We start from the raw sequence: 27,124 nt of genomic DNA, 5'->3' as shown, positions 1-27,124 counted from the left end.
ATATAATAAATACCCTATCTTCAAGAACCAAACTTAATATGTCATTGAAAATTATTTTCAAGCAAATAAAGATTTGGAAAAGAATAAAGCTTGTATTTTAACTAGATATTAGACAAACGACTTTTCAGTTCAATATTTATATACAGTTAAAAACAAAAAAATTAAAGCAATGAAAACTAAAGACTAATGTGCTTCAATCAAATTTCTAGTAATTCATCTTCAAAGCATGTAAAATGAAAATTATAATGTAACTGTCATAAAAAGCAAATTGATATCAAATGATCAGATTATCATATGAAAAATATTACCAAAATAATAATTATGGTACAAAATTGGTATTTAAGTTTTAAATGAAAAGATAAATTAACACAAATTATTATTTGCTCCTTACATACCTCATGCCAAAATGAAGAACTCCATATCCTTCATCACCATTATCTGAAATTACTTTAAATGATTTAATCGTCATAGTCCATTCTAAATCAGGTCCTAAGTGCACAATTTTCTCATTTTCATTGAACTCAAGGATGCTTCTGTGCTTTTTCTTACCTTTTAATAAAAATAATTATAAACTGAGTTTTTGAAATCAAATTTATTCAAATAATAAAGGTTAAAAAAAAGCAACTTACGATAATCAAAGGAAATGGCTAATTTTTTGTAATTTCTTTGGAGAACATTTAAATCAAAGTTGCAGTTTGTAACATCCTCGAGTCCACCAGTAGGTGCAATACTATGGGCATATGTATAACTAAGAAAACAAAACTTAATAAGTAAAGAAAATCCCAGTGTTTTGCAAAAAATAATAAATAAATAAACAACATGCATCATGATCATTTAAAATTATTTATTTAAAAACAAGAAATGTAATTTTCTAAATTATTTAATTAATTATATTACATAGACTTTCAGACAATAAAATGACTTACTGACTAATACTGACATTTAAAAATCTTCACATGGGTGGATAAATCAAACAAATGCATTATAGCAACAAATAAATGAATATTACAAAAGCATCCAATAAAAAAATAACAATTTTTTATTTTAAGACTTTGCATATTTTTGTTTTACAGTTTTCAGTGTGGTAAGATTATTATATTTTAAAATATGATATTTAAAATCACATCATTCTTAAAAATAGAGAAAGATAATATTTGCTATATTTATGCTAAATGGAAATATAAATTTATATATCATAAGTTTCAATGGAAGTACTGAATTGTTTGTTATACCGTTACCATATCAATAATGATTTAGATTTCAATAATTATATAATTAAATTGCTGATTCCTTGAAATGAATTTTCAATACCATTGGTTAAAATTCTATTAATTGAAAAATTTTAGTTCATTCAAGAAATAAAAACCATAAAAAAACATTAGTGAAATAATTTATTTGCAATAAGCAACATCATTTTATATTTTAAACTGATCAAATTAAAAATGTATAAAAGAATTGTTTGCAGAGGGCTTAAAGTAGTCTTTTTTTAAAGTAACATACCACAAATAGCATGAAGGTGAATACCAAACTCTGTGGTCAAATTTTGACAATCCTATAATATTAATAAGACATGAAGATTTTTTTTCCACAATGACCATTTTCTCACACAAATTTTAAAGTAATCTCTAGAACAGTTTTAATCTTTTGAAACATTTCCTTGTTATATTACATAGTTCAAAAATACATATAGCTCTATGCATTCGATAATAAAAAGAATACTAGATATCAGCGTAAATAAGTTGGAGCTAAGATCTGTTAACTGAGTTATAGCACACAGATTGTATGGCAGAATTTTAATCAGGCATTCATCATGTAAACTTATGTCATGCTTTAACAACTCTGGTTAATATTTTTTTTTTTTAAATTGGAAATAAAAGCACTCGAAATTCTAAATATTAGATTATTTTTTTCCTATATGAGAAGGGGTAGCTTATTAAATCATATCAATGGTAGTCATCATCGATTTAAAGGTTATAAAAATATCTAGAAGTAATAAAGTGGGAAAAAATAAGAAAAAGAAAATTGAATAAGCATCGTGATACCTTATTTATTATAGCATTTCCGATTGAATTTCTGACTAAATCTAATTCCTTAAGCTTGAAATAATTTTAACAATTATGCTGTTTTCAACATAACGGATTTATTTTCATCACTTTTTGTATTAGAAAGCAAAGTATAAAAAAAAGATTGTTTTAAAAAAACATTTGAAACATTAGGTGTTCAAAGCAACAAGCTATTTAAGCAGAATATTTATGTTTTATTCTCACTATGAACTTACTCGAAGCATTAACAGAGTTAGTTATAATCAAATATATATATATATATATGGAGGGACTGTAAACACCTACTAATTATAAATTGCTCTCCAGCTCTTAATTCATATAAATAAGAATTCATAAAATTACATATAAATAGCATTTTAGGCTAAATTTTTAACAGTTAAGGGAATTCAGAAAGAACAAAAAAGAACTTACTTGGAAATAAAATTTTTAATAGTTGTGGTTTCTACGCTTAGTGGATAGCCATCCTACAAACAAATATAAAATAGTAGTTAATGCATAATCTTAAAATATAGCTAATTCCTAATTTATATATAGCTTTATCAACCCTTAAATAGCATTTATAGGATTATCAAGTTCCTCCTTTAAATTATGGTGAAGACAATGAAACAAAAATGAATTTTCTCTTCAATGAGCCTATTTTCAAAGCATCAGAAGATAGGAGTGAAGAAGAATCTCTTTGAACTGCATGTAGAGACATTCTTCATTAAACTATCAATTCATTCGCCATATATAACATAACATAATAGGACAAGTAAGCGACACAAAGGATGATTAGAAACTCAACAGATTTTTTTTCTAAACAGAAAGGGTTGGGTTGGGTGGGGTGGGGTGGGGTGGGGTGGGGTGGGGGATTCTAAATGATTATTAGTAAAGCATTCATACTAGACTATACGTAAGGATATAAGAAAAAGACTAGTATTAAATCTGAATTGCTCATAAGCTACTGATTAAATTTAATCTTATTAAAACTCATAAAAGAAATCAATGAAAAGAATAACTTCAAAATTAATACATTACTTAAAAACTGGAGGAAAAATTTCAACAAGTAATAATTATAATATTTAAAATATGCCTTGCAGCTTCATGTAAATATATATCTTAATTAGTATTTGAAAAGAACACAAATAAAAATAGATATATAAAAAAAAGCAGCATTCCAAGACAATATATAAGAATGTTAGAAATAAACAAAAGTGGCTACTCCAAACAATATATAGAAGAAATACTGAAAATATATAGAAATATAAAGAATACTGAAAATATATAGACGAAATACTGAATATTGCAACAGCATAGATGGAAACTACAATTCAGCCCTTAGGTCATCATTGGTCACAGTATGACCCTCCTCCAAAGGAAACACATCTTATCATCATTAGATGCTGTTCAAATACACAACATTTCTGCACCCACCAAGGAGATTAAAACCAACCACCATAACAGAATTTTAACATCCCTATACCTGAAGAAGTTGATGGCGGGATATATTAAGAGAAAGAGAAATGCAATAAATGTAAGAATTTCAGATAAATTCTAAAATTTTAAAAGCAGCCCCTTCTCACAAAATAATTACTAGTATCAAATCATTCATTTAAATTAGGATATACTTCATCAATACAAATTTGTGCATTGAAATAAATGCTCTCTTACAAACATTCTGTAAATTTACCAAATAACTAGAAATAGCTAGAAAGTAGACAGAGATTTAAAATTAATATTAGAAAAATAGTAATAAGTAAAATTTCTGCATCCTAATAAAGAAGCAAATAATATTTTTTAAAAAATAAGCATGCATTGATTTATTTTAATTTATTTAATAATATTGAATTTTTTTCCCTTTAAAGTCTTATTTTAAGTTTTATAAGTCATTTTTCAATGGTCATCTTCCCCTCTCTTTCTCCTTTAATCCTATCCATTTCATTTTTTTAATTCTTTCTTTTCTTTAAATTGAATTCTTTAGATTTGAATCAGTTGAGTTTAAATTAAATATTTTTTCAGCACCTTTGAACACTATTAGTGTAAATTTATAACTTATTGATAACAACTACTGAACACTGTGAACAGAAAAATGTTAATAATGATTATTTAAAAGATCTAAAAATTGTTTTTTTAATAAATAGTTATTCATTTTTTACTAAAAAGGAGGAAAAGGTAATCAAATAAATTTCAGGAATAAAATTTTCTTCAAAAGGAAGAATTATGCTATAATCATTAGAAAAGTATGTAACTGTAATGAAAATAAAGAAGAATTATAAGCTAATATAAATCTCAAAACTTTTAAATAAAAATGGATTAAAAAAATTAATATTTTTATTTTAAAAAGTTCATTTTTATGATTATATGAATATTTAAATAATATACATATTAAATTGAAAGCTTTCATAAAATGAACTTATAACTTTAATTTTAATATTGACATCAATTTTTATAAAATGTTCTTCCTTCACTTAAATGAACTGGCAAAAAAAGAAAATGGTGATAAGATAAGGAACCATATAACAGAGATACAGTTCCTTTGTTGTTTTCATAATCTTCTATTGTATTTCAATATCATGCACTCAAAGTCAATTTGACATCATAAATTGATGATTACATGAAAGAAATATAGATTTTTATTGATATTATTCAAGGAAAATAAAAATAAATTATTTCATACCAGAATTGAAAAAAATAAGCTTACAAATATAATTATTTTGCAAAATTAAGACTATCTTATCACACAAAGAATCAGTAAAAATAATCAGAAAAATGATTCAGATAAACTTTTTTTATTCTAAACAGCACTTACTTTGAAATATATGTAGAAGTTAGCAAAACAAACATCTTCATGCCATAAAGGTCTATCTGTAAAAATTCAAAATGATCTCACAAAACTATTTGTTTTCTATACACTACAAAAATAGGGTGGCAGTAGAAAAAATCTATAACCACTGAAATTCAAGAGAACAGCTAATAATATCAGTAAAAATCCATTCAAATTTTTAAAAAAATTCAGCATTTATAGTTAAAGTTTTATAACTTTTTTTGCATTTTTTTAAATGTTAAAAAAGTTTTTATATCTTTTTGCTTCTAGGTCTTACAGAATTTTACATTATTTGAATGATAATATTATAGAAAAGAAGGACAAAGACTTAATAGAAACTGAAACTAAAATCACCTTGATTGTTTTAACAATAATAATGGCATCATTATATATTATTCAATTTTATAATTTTTGCAGTATTTTTGTTAATATTTATATATTTTGTAACTAAAAGAAGCTTATGTTTAAAAAAGAATGCAAAGAGATAACAAATTAGCATTAAGTTTAAAAAACAGTTTGAATTTGCATTTACAAATTTTTTGCAAGCTAGTAGTGTTTTTTTAGAAGAAGGGGTTTAATTTTCAAATAAATGTCAAAATATTTGTCTAAAAATCATGTATGTGCTTATTTTAATTAATATAAAATCAAATGTATAAAATTGTAAAAAAAAAAAGTGAAATATAGTTATAAACTCTTAGGTTAAACAATTAACAGAATGGCTTAGTACAAAATTTCAATAATATGCTTTCAAATTTAAAAATATTCATTTTTTATTATAAGAAAATAAATATTACAATATATTTCATTTTTACATTTCCATTTTATTCCAATGTTGTAAATAATGTTTTCCCATTATTTACAACATTTTTTAAATATTATTTTAGATTATTAGATATTAATTAATGTAAGTGGTTTTACAAAATTTATATTTTTTTCCTGTTGTACCACTATTTCCCCGAACTGTTGAAAAGTATGAAAGTAGGGTTAATATTGTAATTGATTATGGGTATTACATATGCAATAATTAGGATTTAATCTAAATTAAATCTTAATTAATTTCTTAATTTAGTCCATGTTCACTTCATTCAAAAATAATCTCTTACTTCCTGATCCAATACCCACTTTTTAATTATTTAAAACATAAGCTCTAGAAAACTGATGACAATTCATATTCTCATGCTCCAAGCAAAGGAATGAAAATCCATGATGCTTAAAACATTCTTTAAAAAAAAAAACCTAAGTTCCCTTGCCTCAATCGACACCTGACAAAAAAAATCCCTATTAGAATCTTCCAGTAAAACCATAGAAAGACAAAATTTTTGCCACTTTGCTCTTATATCACAATAAAGACTGACATCTCTTATTGCTTTTTTCTCTGTATATAATATGGTTCATATGGTAAATAAATTGAAATTAAAATTCCAAAGGCTCCATCTTTTCGACCACACATCTTCAAAATGATATTTATACTACACACACTCACTTTTCCTAATTCAATGATCTTTCCAATAATTAAGCTTTTACCATTTCCTTCCTTAATTTCATAATTTTTTCATGTTTTGAATGTATGTGTTATACTTGAAATATAATAAAAAAAATCATTGATTTCACCAGAAATTCTTGTTTTGCAGCACCATAAATATAATTCTTCTTCTTTTCCCTTTACACAGACAGTTCCCATAAGTTGACCCCATTGCTCATATCTGTTTTGAAATGCATAAAAACTAAAAGGAAAAAATACTCATTGAAATGAATTAAAATAGTTATTACTCTATAAAAATAGGCTTTTCTTAATCAATTTTGAGAAGTTATGTTTAGTCCTTATTTCTGAAATTGAGATTCCATTTAGTTACAATTAAATTGAAATACCCTATGACAACAATGCATATAATTACTCAAATCAAATTTAACTATTAATTTCGATTATGAGTTAAAAGATGATAATGCATGATTTCGTTGAAATGAAAATAAATGTTTTAAAAAACTTGCCAATTTTAAATTAATATAATACTAAATCATAAGCAATCAAAGTTAATAGCATACAGCAAAGAAGCTATTTTACTAATTGGATGGTTAGTAACAATATTTAAATGCATTAATAACCTTTTCGATATTTGGAATAATTTATATGTGGTTCTTATTTAAGTATAAAAATATATGATAATTCAGATTATTTTTGAATGAAGCCTATGAATAGTTCATAAACTGCAGTTTAATGAACTTGCTCTATTCAAAATAATAAAAATACTAATAATAATTAATCCGTTTCTATGGCATGCATTATACTGATCTCATTTTAAATCTTATATACTTGTGATTTGTATCTATCCAATATTAAAATTTTTTGAAATTTCAAAGTTTTATTGCATTTTAAAATGTTAAGTTAACAAATGGTAAAAGGATTGAATCTATATGCTAGAAAATTATCAGATTATGATATTTGACTGCCACAGAAGAACAGAACTCAAATATTCATCATATAGTAGAATGATAATTTAACACTGTATTACTTAAACATATTTTACTTTTTATAAATATTTTGAAACTAATTATCTATAAAATATAGAATGATATACAGGACTAAAAAATTATAAAACAAGTTAATTTGTGTAAGAAAATATTTTTATGAATGAAATAAATATTAAGGAAATGAAATATTAATAAATAAAAGAATAATATAAAAATAATTTTAAAAAATATGTTAGTTCTTACCATTTCAGGTCTTTAAAATCAATATTGTGTGATGCATTTGCAAAAGCTGTTGCCAGGTCTTTACAGCTGAAATCTATATTTGTTTCTCGCCCCCTTGCAATAGAGAGCCATCTAAAAATGGATGAAATTAATGAATCTGTCCAAAATTTATTTTTAATGCCCTTTATTGCATCAACAAATTAATAAATAAGAACAACAGTGTAAAGGAACATTTTTTTTTTTTATTTTTGTTGAATTATATTTTACTTTTCCATATTGCAAAAGTGAAATATATGATACCATAATAAATTTATTAAAAATTTCAAATTAATAGGAAAAACATATGTTCTCAACATAAAACTCGTCTGCATGTAAAAGTTATTTTCACAAATTCTGAAAATATTTTCAAATATTCCATTTATATTATATTTTACATTTATTTCTTTCAGTAAAATGATTTAGTTAAAACTGATGATTTTTCACAAACAGGTTCTGCTCAAAGAACATGAAAGATTTCTCAAAATAATGAATAAAAATATCTTTGTGAAAATATTAAAAGTAACAGAAAATATATTTGACAGAAGAATCATCTCCAAATTTCTCATTAGTAAAAAAGTTCATTCTTACTATTAAAATCCACCATGCAAAAATAATTTTTTGCAATTTTTCTATCAAAAATAAGAAATATTTCTCATATAGTAATAATTATTTCATTTCATTAGCTCAGAATGATAACCATGAGAAGACCATAATAATTCTTTTGCATATGCATTTATTAATAATAAAAACATAGCAAGGCAGAAGAAAGCATACTTACATGAAAGAAAATTTCACATGAACTATTTTTTTGCTGCTTTTGTCATTATTTTCTGAATTGCATTGCCTATAAAACACATAAGAATTTATTTTAAATATCAGTATGGAACATTTCTAATACAGTATGGGACAGTATGACAGAATTTCAGAATGGAACATTTCTAATATATTTAATATAAAAAAAAAGCAAATGATCATACATCACTGACACACAAAAAAAAAAAAAAATCCTCAAGAGTGCACAAATGCTACATTCAAAATTATACAATACAAGAGGACTATTAAGAACATTTCTCAGAGAGGTTCATTCATGTCAAACATGATACAAGTCACTTTTTGGAATATATATATATGTTATTAGAAGAAAAAAAAAAGATGTATCATTGTAACATAACATAGACAACATAACAATTAGAAAGCAAGCGACACATAACATGTGATTATATTATCAGGAAATTGATCCTATCCTGAGAATATTATTATATCAATTTCTGAATAAATATTTTTAGATTTCAAATCTGTCAATTAATATTTCTTCAAGTTAGATACTTTCTAAATTAAAATAATTTGTTGCTTTTGCTGAAATAGATTATTTATATTTAATATATTAAGCAATATAATATAATAATAAAACATTTAGTATAATATAATAAAATAAATTTTTAGTAATATAAAAAAGAGCTGAATATGTTTAGTAGATATCCGATAACAAAATGAGATTTATTTTATGATGTATTCACACCAATATAAAATTAAAGCTAAGAAATATATAATTTACTGCAATAATCCATTGAACGATATCCGCCACTTCCTCATAGGGCTGAGACATCTAATTTGCAATCCACACGCATAAAATAATCCATCACTATCTATATAAGGAGTTCTTAAGTCAGGTCCTCCAGGAAGAATAAACTCATCTCCATTGAAAAGTTTCAAATGTATCCACATAAGAGCAACATTTTCTTGAATTTTATTAATGCATAAGTCCAGCCAATTTTTTCCATTATCAACAGCAACAAAATGAATCCCATCACAACACTATATTTAAAAAAAATCAGAGAGCATTAACTATCAAGAAATTTAACATACGACAAAATAAATGAAATATAATTTTTTATATACATAGGATACATTCTACAGATATAGAAATACATATAATATTAAAAAAGTAAATTTGTAATGTATGCATTGAAAAATAAATTTCATAATATAAACTATACTAAAATGCAATATTTTTCTGTTAAAACAACAGCAGAAGTTGTAAGCATTTTTCAGTTAATACAACAGCCATCATAATATGTAATAGCAGAAAACCATTTCATAACTATATGGTTAACATGCAAGGCAGCAGAGATGCAAACAATTTACTATATTTTTATTGATATTAAATAATTGGGAAAAAATTACTAAAATTTCTAAATTTTCTTAAAAAAATGTATGGAATAAGAGATAATCATGAAGAAAATTACATCTAAAAGTTTTATAAACAAAAGGCATTTTTTAAAAAATTCATTTTACTGTCATGTTTTAGGATATGAAACAAATATGAAAAACACATTAGAAAGTTATAAATTATCATTAGTTAAAATTTTCATTAGTATTATGGTAAAAAAAAAAAAAAAAAAAAACCAACTTAAACAGATAGTACAATAATAGGGCAATTGTTAATACAACAATCAATGAAATTAAAGAGCAAATAAATAAATTATATATATATTAGCAAAAGAAAAAAAGTTTCTTTCAAAAATGAAACCATATTCCATATAAAAACTTTAAACAGTTCTTGTAAAAACAAAATTTTAAAATGTCATATAAGTGTTAAATACAAGTAAATGGATCTAGTAGGATATGCTTTCATATGATAAACGTTCATCAAATATTTGCAACTTTTTTATTTATTGCTTTTCATGGGGGTACTTCATATGCTTATTACTAGTTGATTTTAAACATTAAAATGTTTCTTGAATTTTATATTGTTTAGTAAAATACTAGTAGAAAGGAAAATGATGCTATAAAACATGCCCTTCCATATCTTCAACCAAATGCTTAATCCTATTTCATATCGTTATGATTGTGTAATAGATAAAATTATTGTACATATATGAAATCAATGTCATATTAAAAATTTGAAACTATTATTGAAATAAATTCATAATAAATTTATCACAGAAAAATTATATTTTCTAAAACTAAAAATAAGTAACTACTGCAGAAATCTTAAATAATTTTAATTGGTTACGTAAAGAAGATTATATCATTTCAAAACAGATTGCAACGCAAAGATAAAGGAAAAACGTATTCTCAGAACGCAACAATTAGCTCATTTTATTTACAGGATATTTCTTCTAAAATTCTTTATTTCTCTATTAAATTCCTAATGCTAAAACAGAATATTTTTAATATAATATGAATAAACTTTATTTCGGCACTTTTAAGAAATGCGGCAATGTTATGATAATCCAAGTTGTAGTTTATATATTGAAAGTTTCGAATTCTTTTTTTTTTTTTTTTTTTTGAGTTATAAAAAGTTATAAATCTTAAAAAACTTGATTTTACTTGTATTTCTAGACTTTATAATGGTTCTTTGATCTTTGAAACAATGGTCGAATCTACTTCGATTTTGCAGGTAAATTAATTTTTGAATGTGTTGAAATTTGCAACTGAGTGAAACTGCAACTGTGTTGGTTCCCATAGTAACCATTCTTCGCAGAGATGAACGGTAAAAATCTCGCTTTTTCTAACTGATTTTTTTTTTTTTTTTTTTTTTTTTCCTTCCCTTGTTTCATTTAAAACAATAATTTTTCTGTTTATCACAGAGTAAATCAGTGGCAAAATACTATAAGCCTTCAAGGAGATATTAGAAACAGAGGTTCATTAATTGATAAAATGTTAATATTTCTTATTTAAAGGGCATAATTAGCACAATTTTATATTTATTTAGAGGAATAATAACTGATTTCTTTTTCTGCAATATCTACAAATGGATTTTGGGTAATTTTTCACTTTAAGCTAAATAAAAAATATATGTTATTATCAAAACTTACTTAAAAGTATTTTTTAATAAGGCCATAAAATTTATTTTATTTATTGTTTCGGAAAAGTACTTCCAGAGTTCGATTTATGAGAAAATAATTGAAAACAATAACGACTTAATATCAGGTTTTAGCTCTTTGTGGATATGCCTGGCAAGAAATGCATTAATAACTAATTTAAATAACTAATAATATAATCATATAAGGTTAGAAATAAAATTAAACATACAATTGTTCGTTTAAATTCCACTTGATTTTAAATTCAGAATTCTAAGCGGGATCATAGCGATTTATTTCATAATGGTTTCTTTAAAATTCATAATAAATTTTCTGCTGCTGCTATTAACTATGTAATTTCTCAGATGTCTTATATAAATGTAATACAATTATTTGGAAAGACAGTAACCAATTCATCAATGCTAATATTTCCTATAAAAATTGAACTTCGACCAATTCGTGAACAGAAATGTATTTAAATTTAACTATTTTTAACTTACTTGAAATGGTCCTTTGTATGGATTCTCGATTTGGTATTCAGAATCTGTCGGTATGAGACCAATATCGGTTGGTGTAAAATCCAATTCCTTCACCTTTTCGTAAGTGGGTAGTTTCCTTTCGAATTTTTCATGATATGATCTTAATAGAATTCTTGCTGAGATATATCTTTTCCAAAAGTAAATATCTATATAAAATATTTTTTTTGATTTTATAAGAAAAGAAAAGAAATACTTCATTATATGTTATTAACAGGACTGGATCTTTATAACATTTTTAGAATTATTACAATTTATTTTCATAATATTTTATAATGTATCGTTTATAATTAATATCTTGTAATCTACTTTAATTAATATCTTTGTAATATCTTGTAATCTACTTTAATTTATATCTTTGTAATATTTTGTAATCTACTTTAATTAATATCTTTGTAATATTTTGTAATCTACTTTAATTAATATCTTTGTAATATTTTGTAATCTTTTAACCACAGCGGTTAAAAGCAACAATAAAAAATTATTAAAGATATTTTTTCAATGCCTAAAAATACAATGCACAAAATACATACATTAAATAGCGTATTTAAGAAGAAAGAAAGAAAAAATGAAACGTAAATAAATTTCTGTACTTAGATGAGCAAAGTTGATAAATTTCTATTTGGAAAGAGGAAAATTTTCTCTATTCAAAACATTTAATTGCTCTGGAAAAAAAAAAAGGAGAAAAAAAATCAGCTTTTCAGTTTTGAGCATTTTAATTACTTCCGCCTTACCATGCGCAATTTCCAACACAATTCTGAATTCTATTTTACCTTCTAAAATGCAAATTTAGCAAATGTTTCCCAGATTATTTTGAATGCATAACATTAATATATTTTTCTTAAAAAATAATCGAAAAACTTTAATCTGAATAAGTAATAGAATAGTGATAATGAAGGATAAGATAATTTTGATCAAAAATTTAATATATACAATGGTATGTTTAGCTGGCATTTTCGCTTAACATTAATTGTCTGTAAGATTTCAGGTATTCTTTTTTTTTTTTTTTAAGAAAATGATCATACGTTATTTTTGTTACATTGAAAAGACATAAATATAATTTTATTTCATTTTATTATAACTATATTGCAGAAAATTGTCAACGAGGTTTTTTGATATCCTCATTTCTTTTACATCTCTAGACATTACTTTCGATTAGAATAGCAATTTTATTCAAACAATTGTGTAAATATTTTCAACTTTCAAGTAAAATCTGGTCTATTTCTTCACCCTTTTATTTTCCAGAGCTCTTATTTAGCTCTATATTTTCCATTGATTACACTTTTAACTACACACGAACAATTTTTCGTATTGCATTATGAACACTTTTTCCATTTGCTTTAGTGACGTTCTGTCAAAAATTTCTGACTCTCTTTTTTTTTTTACAACTCTCTTATTTCTTCAGTTCTTAAATTAATTATTTTAATTGTTTTTATGCAAAAATACACCCGTTGAAAAGTGAATAAATTAAAACTTGTTTCACTTTTTAACTATGTAATCTTAAAAATTCTGTTTAATTTGCATTTTGATGAACTGAAGCAATATTTTCATAATCAAGTGGTTAGCCAAAAACAAAATGACTTAATTTTAAGCTTAATGCCCAGTTACTTTCAAGAAATTTGGTTTTGCTAGAGAAAGTAAGCAATTTTCATCCAAGGATTACTTTTAGATTATTTTCTTATAAAAAAAATCAATACGAAATCAAAGAAAAATATATTCGAAATATTCCATTCAATAAAATATTTTATTTTAGGAAATTTTTATTCTCTCAAAGACTGGATTTTCTTTTCCTTAAAAGAATTACCCAGTTACTTTAAATTCTGTCACTTTTATCAAATTTGTTCTTTTGCTGAAGAACATCTGTAATTTAATTCAATATAATTCTTTTTTTTTAAAAAAAAAAAAGGCATCTGTAATTAGCATTTGTAATTTAATTCAATATAGTTCATTTTTTAAAGGCAATTTATTTATAAACTGGGCAAGTTTACTTCAAAAAGAGCCTAGAATGTTCTTTTCAACTTCGTTATCTTCTTAGTTATTAAAGAAATTTCTTTAATATTCAAAGATAAAATAATGTACTTTTTAAATTAAATATATATATATATATATGTGTGTGTGTGTGTGTGTGTGTGTGTGTGTGTGTGTGTGTGTGTGTGTGTGTGTGTGTGTGTGTGTGTGTGTGTGTGTGTGTGTGTGTGTGTGTGTGTGTGTGTGTGTGTGTGTGTGTGTGTGTGTGTGTGTGTGTGTGTGTTAGTAATAGTGGACTTAAGGCTTTTGCGGTCTCAGATAATGCGCATTATGAACTTCTTTCAATAAATTGATCATTTCAACTTATTTTTTTAACTTAATCAACATATTAAAGACTCATTTTGGGATATTTTTTTTTCATTTCAATTATTTTAGTATTTTTATTATTTTTGAATTTTATTATTTTATTATTTTTATTTATTTTTTATTTTAATTACTTTATTTTTCTATTATTTTTTATTTTAATATTAATATATTTCTATTTATGCATTATGTCTCATTTCTGTGCAGCGTTTATTTTTGTGCAAAACATTATGTATTCAGAAGCTCGATATTCATAAATATTGTAATAACTAAGTGTACATGGTGAAATAAACAAGAACCTGATCGATTGATAAAGTGTTAATTTTATACAATTGTTTTATAATCTGTGAAGCTTGAAATTTTTACAAACTTATATATTTGGAAACTAAGCAAATAACAATTTTTAAATCGATGTGGCTGCACACATCTCTTTTTACACAATGGTCCTAAGAAGCTGACAGACAAAAATCCACTAACTGGATATTACACATTTTTATTTGAATATGTTAGCATAAATCAACTTATTTTATGTGCCATATCTACATAACTAATAAGAAAAAGTAAATTTTTGTTCTGATTTCCTTTCGATTATATTCAATTTTATCAAATAATTTTATTTAAGTTGACATGCGTTAAAGAACAAAAAAGTTGCCACGAATAAAACAATTTGTAAGAAACTTACCTTTTCCATGTGATATGTAGAAGTATGATAATAAAGATAACAGAGTCAAAACACCCGCAATTAAGTAAGTTGAAATGTCAATGAGTTCGATCATAACTGAAACATTATGTAAATAATTTTTTAAAAAAAGAAACGGAAAATAAAAACTGAACAAGATTTGTCAGTAGAATTGTGGATAAACCTTAAATAAAAAAACTGACATCCCACTATTTTTGTCGATTTCGAAAAGTAATGAAAGACAAAACTCCCTTCGAATATTTATCTAATCTTTTCATATTGTTTATTGACACGTTCATAAAAGTAACTAATCTCACGAGGTCAGAGCAGTGAACTTCTGATAGAGATAATTTTCATTTCCGCGTTCAACCCTTGCTGAACATTGCGGTATTGAGGGATGTGCAGACAATTCCTTTGGTCATCAGTTTTTTTGTTTTGTTTAGTTTTTTTTCAGATAGTGGAATATTGCTCCTTTTTATCTCTATAAAATACGAAGAAATATTATTACAGTTTACCGAAAAAGGAAAATTTCGCTATTGTATTCAAACTTGAAAAAAAATTGCAGCCATTATAGTAAGATCCCTTATGCTTATCAAAAGCGTATCTACTGAATGGCGATGCAAATACCGGGCTTAAGTACTTGTCACGATTTCCTGCTTCAGATGCGTTTATGGTTTTTTTTTTCTATTATTGTAGTCTTAAACATATATAGCTATCACTACAACTGCGCCGAATTTGAATAATTTTTGCTTGGCGTTGTGCCATTGTGAATGCTTAATTAAGCAATTTACAGCTTAGATCACTGGATTCTTTCCTTTTTCATATATATATATTTATATGAAATTTTCTCTTACGATAAGACCTCATTCAAATAACTTATGACAAATGACGGAAATAGGAATAAATTTTAGCTATACTATATTCTTTATAAAAATAAAATATCAACTAAGCATTTTAAAAGCAGATGGTAGAATTTATTATTAAGTATTAATAAAATTACACTAAGTAAATTTTTAAAATTTCCTTAACGATTATAATACCATAAATAATGTAAAAGTAAATATTCCTTAATACATGTCTTCTATAAGATTTTTTTGTTTGCTATTTTAACGAATGAATATTGATACACACACACAAAAAAATGATTATATATAACATGCTAATAGCTAATTTCAGCATCAAATAAACAAAATAATTTTCTTGTGCTATAGCAGGATGGATAATAAGTTTGCAAAGTCATACTTAAAGGAAGGAAGGATGTGAGTATTTTCCTGAAGCAAGATCCGTTCATAAGACAAACCGTATTAAAAATAACGATTGAAAAAAAATAGAAGAAAAAGTATTAGAATTAAAGATTTTATTTAACAGGATTGGAAGGAAAAAATATAAAGACGATAAAAAAAAGTAAGTTTAATTTTAAAGGCAGACAGGAAAAAAAAGAACAAAAAAAAAAGAGTTGATTAGGATCATATTTTTTAGCAGTTTACAAATTTTAGAATGATTTTTTATAATCATCAACAAAACAAATTTCTAAATTTTCAATTAAAAAAGACGGAATGAACGTATGCAAATTGAAATCAACTCCAAAATATGCATTTTGGAGCATGGGTATTTTTGAACAATGTTACAAAAAAGAAAAAAAAATCTGTTGCATTGTTTGTTTCAAGAGTATAGGTTTCTTCTTTAAATGCGATTAAATACCGACGGAAAATTTTAATTTATATTTTGAAGTCTAAAGACACTGATCATGAAATTGACTACTATAGTGATCAATGAATTTACTAACTGCTGGAAGTTTTGAATTCCTTTTTGCAATATATATATATATATATACAGGGTGTTTATAAAGCCCCGGACCCATTTTGATGTTTAATAACTCATAAAATAATAAAGATATAAACACACTTATGACATTTATTGATGGAATAACTCATATATTTTCCTTTTCAGGTTTGAATATTTTTACTTTTGTAAATATCGTCTGCGCGTGTGGTTAATTTCAGATAATTTCATTTTCCAGTCTAAATATCTGTACTTTTCTAAATATTGTCTGCTTATTAATTGCATTTTTCTCTCTTTTCTTTTTGTCAACTATTGCAATGTTATGTTTACTTTTGATGTGTTTGTTCTATGTAGTACTTTTGTATGTAATGTTTTATTCGAGCGGATATTAAGGAGAAGGCATACACCACAAGAGAAAGCACAGATTTTATGGTGGTTCATAGAAATGAAATCGATAGTGCAAGCACAGAGAAATTTCAGAAGAATTTACCAAAAAGATCCTTCATCCAAAAACAGCACCTTGCGGTGGAAAAAGAATTTTCTAGAAATTGGAAGTATCGAAGATAAGAAACGTTCCAGACGTCTTTGCGCAAGTGATTTTGATGTTGAGCGTGTCAGAGAGACATTTTTACACAATCCTAGAATATCTGTGAGATCAGCGGCAACAGAATTGGATATGCCAATTTCGACGGTGTACAAGGTTATTAAGAAAAAATTAAGACTGCATGCATACAAAGTTCAAATTGTTCAAGTTTTGGAACCGAACGATAGACCTAGGAGGATGGCCTTTGCAACAGATATGCTAAGGAGGATAGAAGATGCTGCTGATTTTCTGAAGAGCATAATGTTCTCCGATGAAGCATCCTTTCATGTTTCTGGCATTGTTAATCGCCATAAAGCGCGCAAATGACTCTGTGGATGCCGACATGCTTGTCGCTACCTGGCGTGAAATTGACTATCGACTTGATATTCTCCGTGCGACGAAGTGGGCACACTTGGAAGTTCATTGACAAGGGTCATGAAACTTTTTGAGTCTATTTAACCATTTATGTTATTAATTTAAATCTATCTTTATTATTTTATGAGTTATTAAACATCAAAATGGGTCCGGGACTTTATAAACACCCTGTATATATATATATATAGAGAGAGAGAGAGAGAGAAAGAGAGAATAATATTTTTATAAAATTCTGCATATATTGTGCAATAAACATAAGTCTTGTTATTTAAATGCATTCGTTATTTCGGATCCTATGCTAATTTTGCGGTTGTTTGGTTTGATATCTAATGTATTACTGAGAGTATATTGTATTAAAAAAAACAACCATTTTAACCTTTAACCAACATAGATACAGTAAACGCATATTCTCTAAATATATCATGTTAGTTCGTCGACGGCATACATTTAATACACAATTAACGAGGTATTTTCTTTTTAAAAAATCCTTTTTATTTTAATTAATTTAGTTATAATTGAAATATTCAAAATCGCAACAAATAAGATCTTAATTTCAGTATTAATTTAGAAAAGGAGATGATTTGTCCTCCCATAATATAACTCAAACGACAAATTAGTACTTTCTATCATAAAAAAGATATTCTCTGCATTTAATTTAATGAAAAATAATGGCAAACGATAATTAATTTCTTTAAATGTTTTTAAAATACCCATAATATAATTGAAAACTCAAACGACAAATTAATACTTTCTATCATAAAAGAATTCTAAATTTTTAGTTCTTTCCAACTGATACAAATCTTTGGATCTGCTTAAAAACTTCAAAGCTTTTAAATTTTATAATTTTATATGTGTGTGGCTGAAAACAGTTATAAACAAATGCCTTGAAATTTAGAAGTTTATCAAATAATTTTTCAGAATCTTATAGATATCTAAAGGAATATATGGCTTAATTCCTGTGCTAAAAAATCAGCCGCCTTTGTATCCATTTCTCTCTCTGTGTGTATGTGTGTGTGTGTGCGTGCGTGCATGCGTGTTGTGTGTAGCCTAATGTCTGGTTTTACAAGGCAGACTATATGGCCTACAAGTTACAAATTTGTCACATGTATGATGTGAAGAGAGGAAATATGCAACTTGGCGAGATTTTTCTTTAAATTTTAATTCATGCATCTTAATTAATAAAAAATTAATTTGAATTTTGGTGTTTTTTCACGATAACTTCTGAAAATAATATTGTATAATGAATATTACATTGTTTCGAAATTTAAATAAGAGTTTTTTTTTAATTATGCCAATTTTTAATCGTACAGATTTTTTCTGATTTTTTTTCAATTTTTACTTTCTTGTTTACGTAGTACAGAAAAAGTATAGCAATCTTCAAAAAATTCGAACACAAGATTTTGAAAAGTGTCCAAGTTTTTGATCTCCCAGAGTTTGAAAAATACGTTTTTAGAAAATGTCCATCCGTCTGTGACAAAGATAATTCAAAAAGCCTTGAGCTGGATCGTTGAAATTTGGTATGCGGTCTTTACACCAAATTTACTGATATCTATCAAATTTTGTGTAAAATATACTCAGAGGAAGTCTGTTTGTCCTGGAGTTCGAACACGATATCTGCAAAATGAAGAGAGCTAGATCGATAAAATTCGGTGCACAAATTTAAGATCTATACTGTTGACATCTATCAAATTTTGAGCCAAAATCAACTATGGGTTGATTGCCTTACAGTTAGTACTTTCAGAGATAAGTGATAATTCAAAAACGCAGTGACTTAAATATGTCAAATTTGGTAACGCCAAAAGTTAACACTTCATAACTCTTTCATGCCACTACAAGGCTTTCTTTAGCATGACAAGTTTATTAGAGAGAGTAAGCGATAAAGTTTTGGGAAAACTATTCCTGCTGGTTTATTCATTTATTTATCTTTGCATAATTTCTAACAATAAATTACATTGTTGTCCTGAAACTCAATTTATCACGCGATAAATAATATTTATCGCGTGATTTTATTCCATAGTTGAAAGCTAAAGAAGAAGGATTCAGTTTAAATCTGTGAAATTTAGCAGATGAATTTTACAAAAGGAGTTACAATGCTACAAAATGTTATTGGATAAATAATCTTTACATTTAAGTTCTTAACAGCGCTATGGAATCATGAAACTGGTCTCCATAGGAAAAATCCATTAGAAAATAAACAGAATATGCGAAAAGCGATTAAAATAACACATCTTTACTATCTGAAAATCTAGGGGAACTGCAGACATGAAGTTATATTATACGATTTAAATGAAATTAAATATGATCCGTCTTATCAGGATAAAAAAAATACTTGATATCTTCGCAACCCCCCCCCCCTATTTTCAATATAATCATCCACCTTAAAGTTAAACAAACTAAAGTATCTGAAATCTGACAGGTAATTATAATGCTTAATTTTTTAACGTTAATTTTCAGTGATGAAAAGAAAATAATACATATTTTGTACAGATGTTTATCCGATTCGCAACTTTGCCATTAGTTTAATACTGAGATTTATATCCAACAGAGTTTGAGGCAACCCTAGAATCTCGAAATATGAGGAGAATGCCTCTAACGTCTCTATAAAAAACCATCATAGAATTTGTTAAAAAGAAGGAGAAATAAAATCTTTCTCTAAAGTGTCTTCTCATATTTGTCATAGAAAACTGAATTCTTCTGAAGGAGGCTAGAAGGATAAATATATTCTTGAAAGTTAACCGGCGATGTAACAGAAATCGCATTCTTTTATAATAATTCTTATTTCTTTTAATAAAAATCTTATTCTTGAAAAATTATCTTTTGTAATAATTTTAAAGGTTTCATGAAAAAAAAGTGTTGGGATTTCATTATTTTTGATTTCAAATCGAATTTACATGGAGGATTAGTTATTTTGTTACTGATTAAATCAAGTAGTCTCATAGTTAAAATTCTATTGTCCTGGGTGATCATTGTTTAATTATTTCAAACGAACTTTGAAAAAAATCAAGCATCGCAGAGATAAATCATTGCAATTGTGCGGTTTGTATATAAAATGCAAACCGCAAATTTCAATAAGAAGGGCAACATAAATTGTCCTGCTTTTTATTATTTACTTATTAATCATATACGAGACAGCATAGAGCATTCTTATTATTTATTTATTAATCATTTTATTTATTTTTATTAATTAATTAATGTTTATTGTTTCACTTAAACCAAATATAAGTTTCCCGTCGATATTTCGTATTGACATACGAGACAACATAGAGCCTTCTTATTATTTATTTATTAATCATTTTATTTATTTTAATTAATTAATTAATGTTTATTATTTCACTTAAACCAAATATAAGTTTCCCGTCGATATTTCGTATTGACATGCGAGACAACATAGAGCCTTCATATTATTTATTTATTTATCATTTTATTTATTTTAATTAATTAATTAATGTTTATTATTTCACTTAAACCAAATATAAGTTTCCCGTCGATATTTCGTATTGACATGCGAGACAACATAGAGCCTTCATATTATTTATTTATTTATCATTTTATTTATTTTTATTAATTAATTAATGTTTATTATTTCACTTAAACCAAATATAAGTTCCCCATCGATATTCTCGCATATTAGACAGCATCGAGCCTTCTTTCGCTTCTGCATTCAAAAGTCCACATCTTTTGAACGTATGGGGGGGGGGGGTACGAGTGCAGAGGCGACGGCAAACTCTTGAATATCAAGGCAAATCTTCAAGGTTGAGTCCCCTTCTCCTATCCTAAACCGACCTTGGTGAGTTCTAACTCGATATATCATTTTATTTTTCGTAGTATAGTGAACATAAAAGAAAAAATAATTCTGAAGTTGGGATATTTTTCTTTCAACCTATTCTGTCCACATTTTAATACATATCTACAATTTCATTCACAAAATTGTATAACAAATTACATTTATGTAAGACATTTATTTTTGAGTTTTCACAATCCTGCACATTTGAATAAAGAGGCTGACAAATGGGAGCCCATTTGAACCAATTCGGCCCAAAATGTAATATAGATCTACAATTTTGATGATAAATCTGTGAACAAATGTTGTATATAGAATCTGTAAATTTCATCCAATTTTGCGTTTTTTTTTTTTTTTTTTTTATTATCGTGTTAACATGCATAAGGACAGACAGACACAAGAACTTATCTTCGATAGATTTCAACCAAAATTTTATAAAATTCTATAAATTTTGTATTAAGACCACATACTGAATTTAAACCCTTTAGCTCAGTGCATTAGTAAAGTCACGGTATTCATATATGCAGAGAATGCAGCAAATAAAAATAATTCCAAAAACTTATTTTTCGGGTTCGGAGAGGCTGAACGTAAATTTAAATGTAGGGCTTCATCAAAACCTCTGGCTTGAATTTTTTCCCCCAACATTTGCAATAATTTCTATCTGTATACTTTGTATCTCTCTGTATATACGAAAAAGAAAAAAAAAAAGAAAAAAAAAACGTTATATTCATCGTAAAGTGTTATGTATTACATCTTTAAGCATCTTTAAAGAGAAAAAGAAAAAATCATTATAATTATAATATTGTTAAGAAGAGGTTGTAGAGAAGAGGAGATTCTTGTGAATCGGACTTTCTGAGTAAAATTCCACCCGAAGAAAAGTCGGTAGATTCCGAATGCTACCCCTGTAGTAGCCTGAGACGCCAACAGCCTGTTAACTGTTGTTAGCTGTGAATTCTTGTGAAATTGTTTTCTCCGAAATTGTTCGAGGAACTATTCTTGTTTAATTTTGTTGTTGTGAATAGTATCATTCATTTAACCTAGATGAGAAAGAATTGTTTTTATGTAAATAAGGCGGTAAATAAAGAAAATTGTATATAAACGCTACCCTTTATTTGATCGGACAAGATCAAGTCATTACAGTATCCAATCAATTTCCATTATTATATATCTGCAAAATTATCTTTCCTATTCAAAGGCTTACTACGCTGAAAATCAATATCACAAATTCGTAACAATATTTAACATTTGTTATCAAACGCAAATAATAATAAAAAATGCATTAGTAATTTAATGGATTTTTTAGTTAATACTTTTGTTTTATTTAAAATTCAATTATAAAATATTTTTCATTAAAAAATAGTAAAAAAGAAACCTTTATGTTCTGGATTATTTGTTTTTTTTTCCATAAATTCTATTTTGTTGTTGGTAAAATCGAAAATTTAGTCCACTGAGTCATCTATGTTGCTCCTTGGCGTTCTCCTTCGCTTGGTCACAGAATGCTTGACATCCAAAACAACACAAGCCATCTTAAATTCGCTGAAAATTCATTTACATAAGTGTAAAAGTGAAGCCTAAGGAGACAGATGTAATAACCACTAGGACGACGGTGATTACAAAAGATGTAAATATCCTTAATTAATATTGACAGTTTTGTAAATAAATAATTTATGGTTTTATTGTGTTCTAACCAGAAACGATATCATGAAATGATGCATGAAGAGCAATTTCAATGTTTCAATCCTGTTAAAACAGATTACGATTGCCAAGGTAATAAAATATCACTCCAATATCACTCTCGCCAATTTCTTTCATGTAAAAGCTCATGTCCCTTAGATATGTCAGCAGGGGTCAGCTATCTTCCTCCTTAACTCCACTTCCGTTTTCGAAATTGATCTCAAAAATGCACTTTTTTCGAGAGGGGAAGAGATCTCGCCAGAATTTTTCACCCCAGCTCCATTCACTGTACTGCTTTCGTCAGCTCTTAAATTATTTGAAAGATTATGACAACAACATACGACATCAATAAGTGCCGACTCCTTCCGATAATTTTCGAATGACATCAAAAAATAAAATCTTGACACTCCCCCAATTTTAACACTGCTCCGATTGCGCCAATTAATTTTATAATTTTTGATTGCATAACTAACTACTCAGAATACTCATAGTTGATTTATATACTAAATTAATTCTATTAATATAGTGGAAGAAAAATTAGTCACCGACGTCTACAGTAATTTTTGTAAAATTAAAATTATCCCAGTTCATTTGATTCGATTCACGTTCTTAGCAGTGTCGACAAATTCTAAGCCATCGGCCCTATCTGATGCTACGCATTTGAGCTATTTTATTAATAGTTATTTTTCTTAAAATCTGAGACAACTTTCCTAGTGTATTCCCCTTTATACGTAATTTTTTAACTACTCGATTTCTCTCATTCTTTTTGTAAAAACTATTCAAAAATATAGAATGCGACTAAAAATTAAAATATATCACATTTCGGCAATTTTAAGTGATGAATTTATAAAGTTGTTTCTTTTTTTAATGAATGAATGGACTATTACTTATATATTATTTTTAATTTATGGACTATTACTTATGTGAGATGGCAGAAATTGAGCGAAATGAAAATAGTATTTTTTTACATAAAAATAACTGCTTATTCATCACCATAAAACTAAAGCTTGCTTCAAATATAAAGTTATCAGAATCCGTCTCATATTGCTGAAAAAAAGCGGAACAAACGAGAAGTCCGTAAAAAAATTAGAAAAATATTACAGTCATAGTATTTCTTTCTAGTGCGTAACCATAATTTGTTTAAATAGGCAAAAAAAAAATCTAGTTTATAAATGATTTGCCTTTCTTAATAGAAAAAAAATCTATAGAATTATTCCAGAAAAATTCGTCATTTTTACAGAATTTACAATATTCTGTTTTAAAGCAAACGTTTTCGTAAATGATGACAAATCAATATGATGGTAATATTTTCCTTCAATATATGATGACAAATCAATGTGATGGTAATATTTTCCTCCAAAATAAAAATTAATGACGAGGTAATAAATAAAAATTTTAAGACAATGATTTGTAGCTAATTTGAGCACAACTGCATTAGGAAATTTAATAAAACCGTCGTAAAAAAAAATAGATTTGCATTTCCTACAATAGAGAAAGTAAAACAATTCGGCATGGAAATGAAAATGTGCGTTTCACCACATTCGCAAAGGCCGGCACAGCCTAGTTGGTAGGACGTTAGACTTGCATCCCTTTGGTTGTGCGTTCGAACCTCTCCGAGCAAAGATCCTTCGTGTGTGTGTCTGTGTACGTGGTGGCTCGTGCACGTACAAATCTGTCATGATCATAAAGTTCTCCATGTCGAGAGTTGTACTACTGGGGGTGCTGGTTCTGAGGTGACAACTCTTTGATTCAGGTCTAAATGCATGAATGAAGTCCGACCCGTAAAAAGGGTTTTGACACGTGAGTAGCTAAGTCGTAGTCTTGGCCCTAGTTAGCGCTACTAAAAAAACAAGAGACGCTCACTCGGCTTAAATCGCTGACAGATAACTGTCAATGGGCTTGGAAAGTACCGTAACTCACAACAACCAGATTCTGCTTAATTAAGTTATAGCCATTGTGAGCCTCCTTGACACCATAATATTTTAATGCACTATGTGATGATTCCTTTTATTTTAAATTCGGAAAATAGAAAAGAAAAGAAATTTGAACTAAGTATAAAATAATGTAGAACCAAGTCCTAGCACAATTAAAAACATTCTTTGAATTATGAAACATACTTCATTGAGAGATTAAATTCGACTACTTTGTAATTTGCCGATGAAAGCAATTTTGACTTTAAAAACTGGATTTCATTAATTAAAGCCACTTTTGTCGACAAGCTTGTTTATCAGAAAAATCATAATAATTCCTCTAGACATAATAATTTGGATGTTAATTATTCTTATTTTAATTCCTCTAGACATTTTAAATATTGTATTATTATACTCATATGTGCACAAACAGAGACAAAATTTTAATTATTTTTGTGGGTGGGGGAGGGGGGGATTCTAAACGTTCTATCACGTAGGTGTTCCTCAAATTCTCAAGGTGGAACATTAACAATTACAACTCGATCACTGTAAAAAATATAAATTTTCGAAATTAGATAGATATAATACCACAAATTATTTTTAATTATGGTATTATATCTATCTTTATTTATGCAATGATGCTTCTTAATATAAATTAATGATTCTCTTAAAAAAAGTTACGATCATTCAAATTTCCTGCATTTTATTTTAAATGGTTAACATAATATGTGACTTTAGAACCGAAATATTTGATATTATTTAAGAAATTGCGTCCATGAATTGTCTGTGCTATTTTTTCCTCAAGTCTGAGCGTTTTTTCCCTATTTTGAATAAAATCGCAAAAAATAATAAAATCTTTCAACCATCTACTTTCAGAAAGTTCTACATCTCCAAGTAAAAATTGTCGGGAAAAATATTACAATTCATAAGAAGAGAAAAAAAATCATACACATTTTTCATTACGTTTTGATTTATCTTATTAACTATTTCTTTATTTCTCTTTATTATTTATTTTCACATTTTAAATAAAAAAAAATTACCGCTGTAAAAAATAAATAAATAAATTTCAGTTTCCTTTTCACAGGTGTTATTTAGTTTGCTTTATCTTTCTTACTGCAGAGAGGGAAGCAAGGAACCACTGAGATTGCATTACTAAAGTGTATGCGTAGCTGGAACTTTACAGGAAATCTCAAGATTCGGAGAGGAATACTTTCTCTGAGACAATAGAATTGGGAAATTCCTTCCAATAATTGAAGTTTCTTCCTTTCATTTCGACAGAAGACAGATGGATAAAAAGATTAAAATGCTAATGGATTTAAATATTACATGGAAAACCAAATGAATAGGTAATTAAATATATAGTTGCAAAAAGTCGGAGGTACTGTGGTAGTCCAGTACAGATAATATTTGAGCAAATTCATTTTCAATTAACAAGAAATTTTGTCTCTCAAAGTTTTGATTCAAAAAACTTTTTTTCATAAGCGCTATCTAGAAATTTTTCTTCGTTCTGTAACTTTTTGACATTTATTTACTCTAAATCTCTAGCATCAGAGGATGACGGCCCTTTTCTGCTAAAAATTCTAATTTATCCATTCAAGATAATAATTTTTGAGCTGTAATATTTTAGAAAGTTATCGCTTATAATCGCTAAAATTTCTCTTAATTTTTAATTAATTAAAATTAACAAAAACACTCTGAAGTGCACATTCCTAGGCTCCAATGTGTGTATGTGCCCTGTCTGGTAGTTTGGCTAACTCTAGGTCAAACAATCTAACTTGCATAGCGCTAACACACAGACACATACACCCCACCCATATATTCATACTTGTTATAAAAAAGATTATTTCGGAAAAGAAAGCTAAAATTTTTCATTTTTTGTAAATAATGATAATAATAATAAAATTTTCTCCTGACTGACTGTTCATGTTATCCACCTTTGTAGAAATCTTCACGTCACACAAAAGTGGATTTTTCATAATTTTTTTAACTATAAATCTTTTCTTACATTGAGTGAAATTTGCTGGACGTTTACTTTTATGTTTTCTTACCATGTTTTAGATTCGGTTTTCTT

The 27,124-nt window shown here is 26.6% G+C and overlaps 1 protein-coding gene across 2 annotated transcripts in view; it reads right to left on the bottom strand.

Annotated features, from left to right (window-relative positions):
* The window catches only part of LOC129966735 (putative phosphoenolpyruvate synthase), a 58,887-nt gene extending 43,689 nt beyond the window's left edge, over positions 1 to 15,198 (bottom strand). The window contains exons 1-10 of one of the 2 annotated variants that reach the window (XM_056081282.1): positions 14,952 to 15,198; positions 11,903 to 12,087; positions 9,152 to 9,411; positions 8,375 to 8,440; positions 7,579 to 7,689; positions 6,478 to 6,590; positions 4,852 to 4,907; positions 2,475 to 2,527; positions 630 to 748; positions 396 to 549 (exon numbers count right to left, since the gene is read on the bottom strand). In XM_056081282.1, coding sequence (XP_055937257.1) covers positions 396 to 549; positions 630 to 748; positions 2,475 to 2,527; positions 4,852 to 4,907; positions 6,478 to 6,590; positions 7,579 to 7,689; positions 8,375 to 8,440; positions 9,152 to 9,411; positions 11,903 to 12,087; positions 14,952 to 15,045 — 1,211 coding nt within the window. In that variant the 5' untranslated portion in view covers positions 15,046 to 15,198. Of the gene's footprint in view, positions 1 to 395; positions 550 to 629; positions 749 to 2,474; positions 2,528 to 4,851; positions 4,908 to 6,477; positions 6,591 to 7,578; positions 7,690 to 8,374; positions 8,441 to 9,151; positions 9,412 to 10,706; positions 10,726 to 11,902; positions 12,088 to 14,951 lie in introns of those variants that run through there. The other variant, XM_056081292.1, reaches the window with a different exon arrangement.
* Positions 15,199 to 27,124: the final 11,926 nt, after the last annotated feature.

Source organism: Argiope bruennichi, chromosome 1 (assembly GCF_947563725.1).
Source record: "Argiope bruennichi chromosome 1, qqArgBrue1.1, whole genome shotgun sequence".
NCBI lineage: Eukaryota > Metazoa > Arthropoda > Arachnida > Araneae > Araneidae > Argiope > Argiope bruennichi.
Note: the sequence above shows the minus strand (reverse complement) of the source record. Positions and strands in the feature narration are given on the sequence as shown.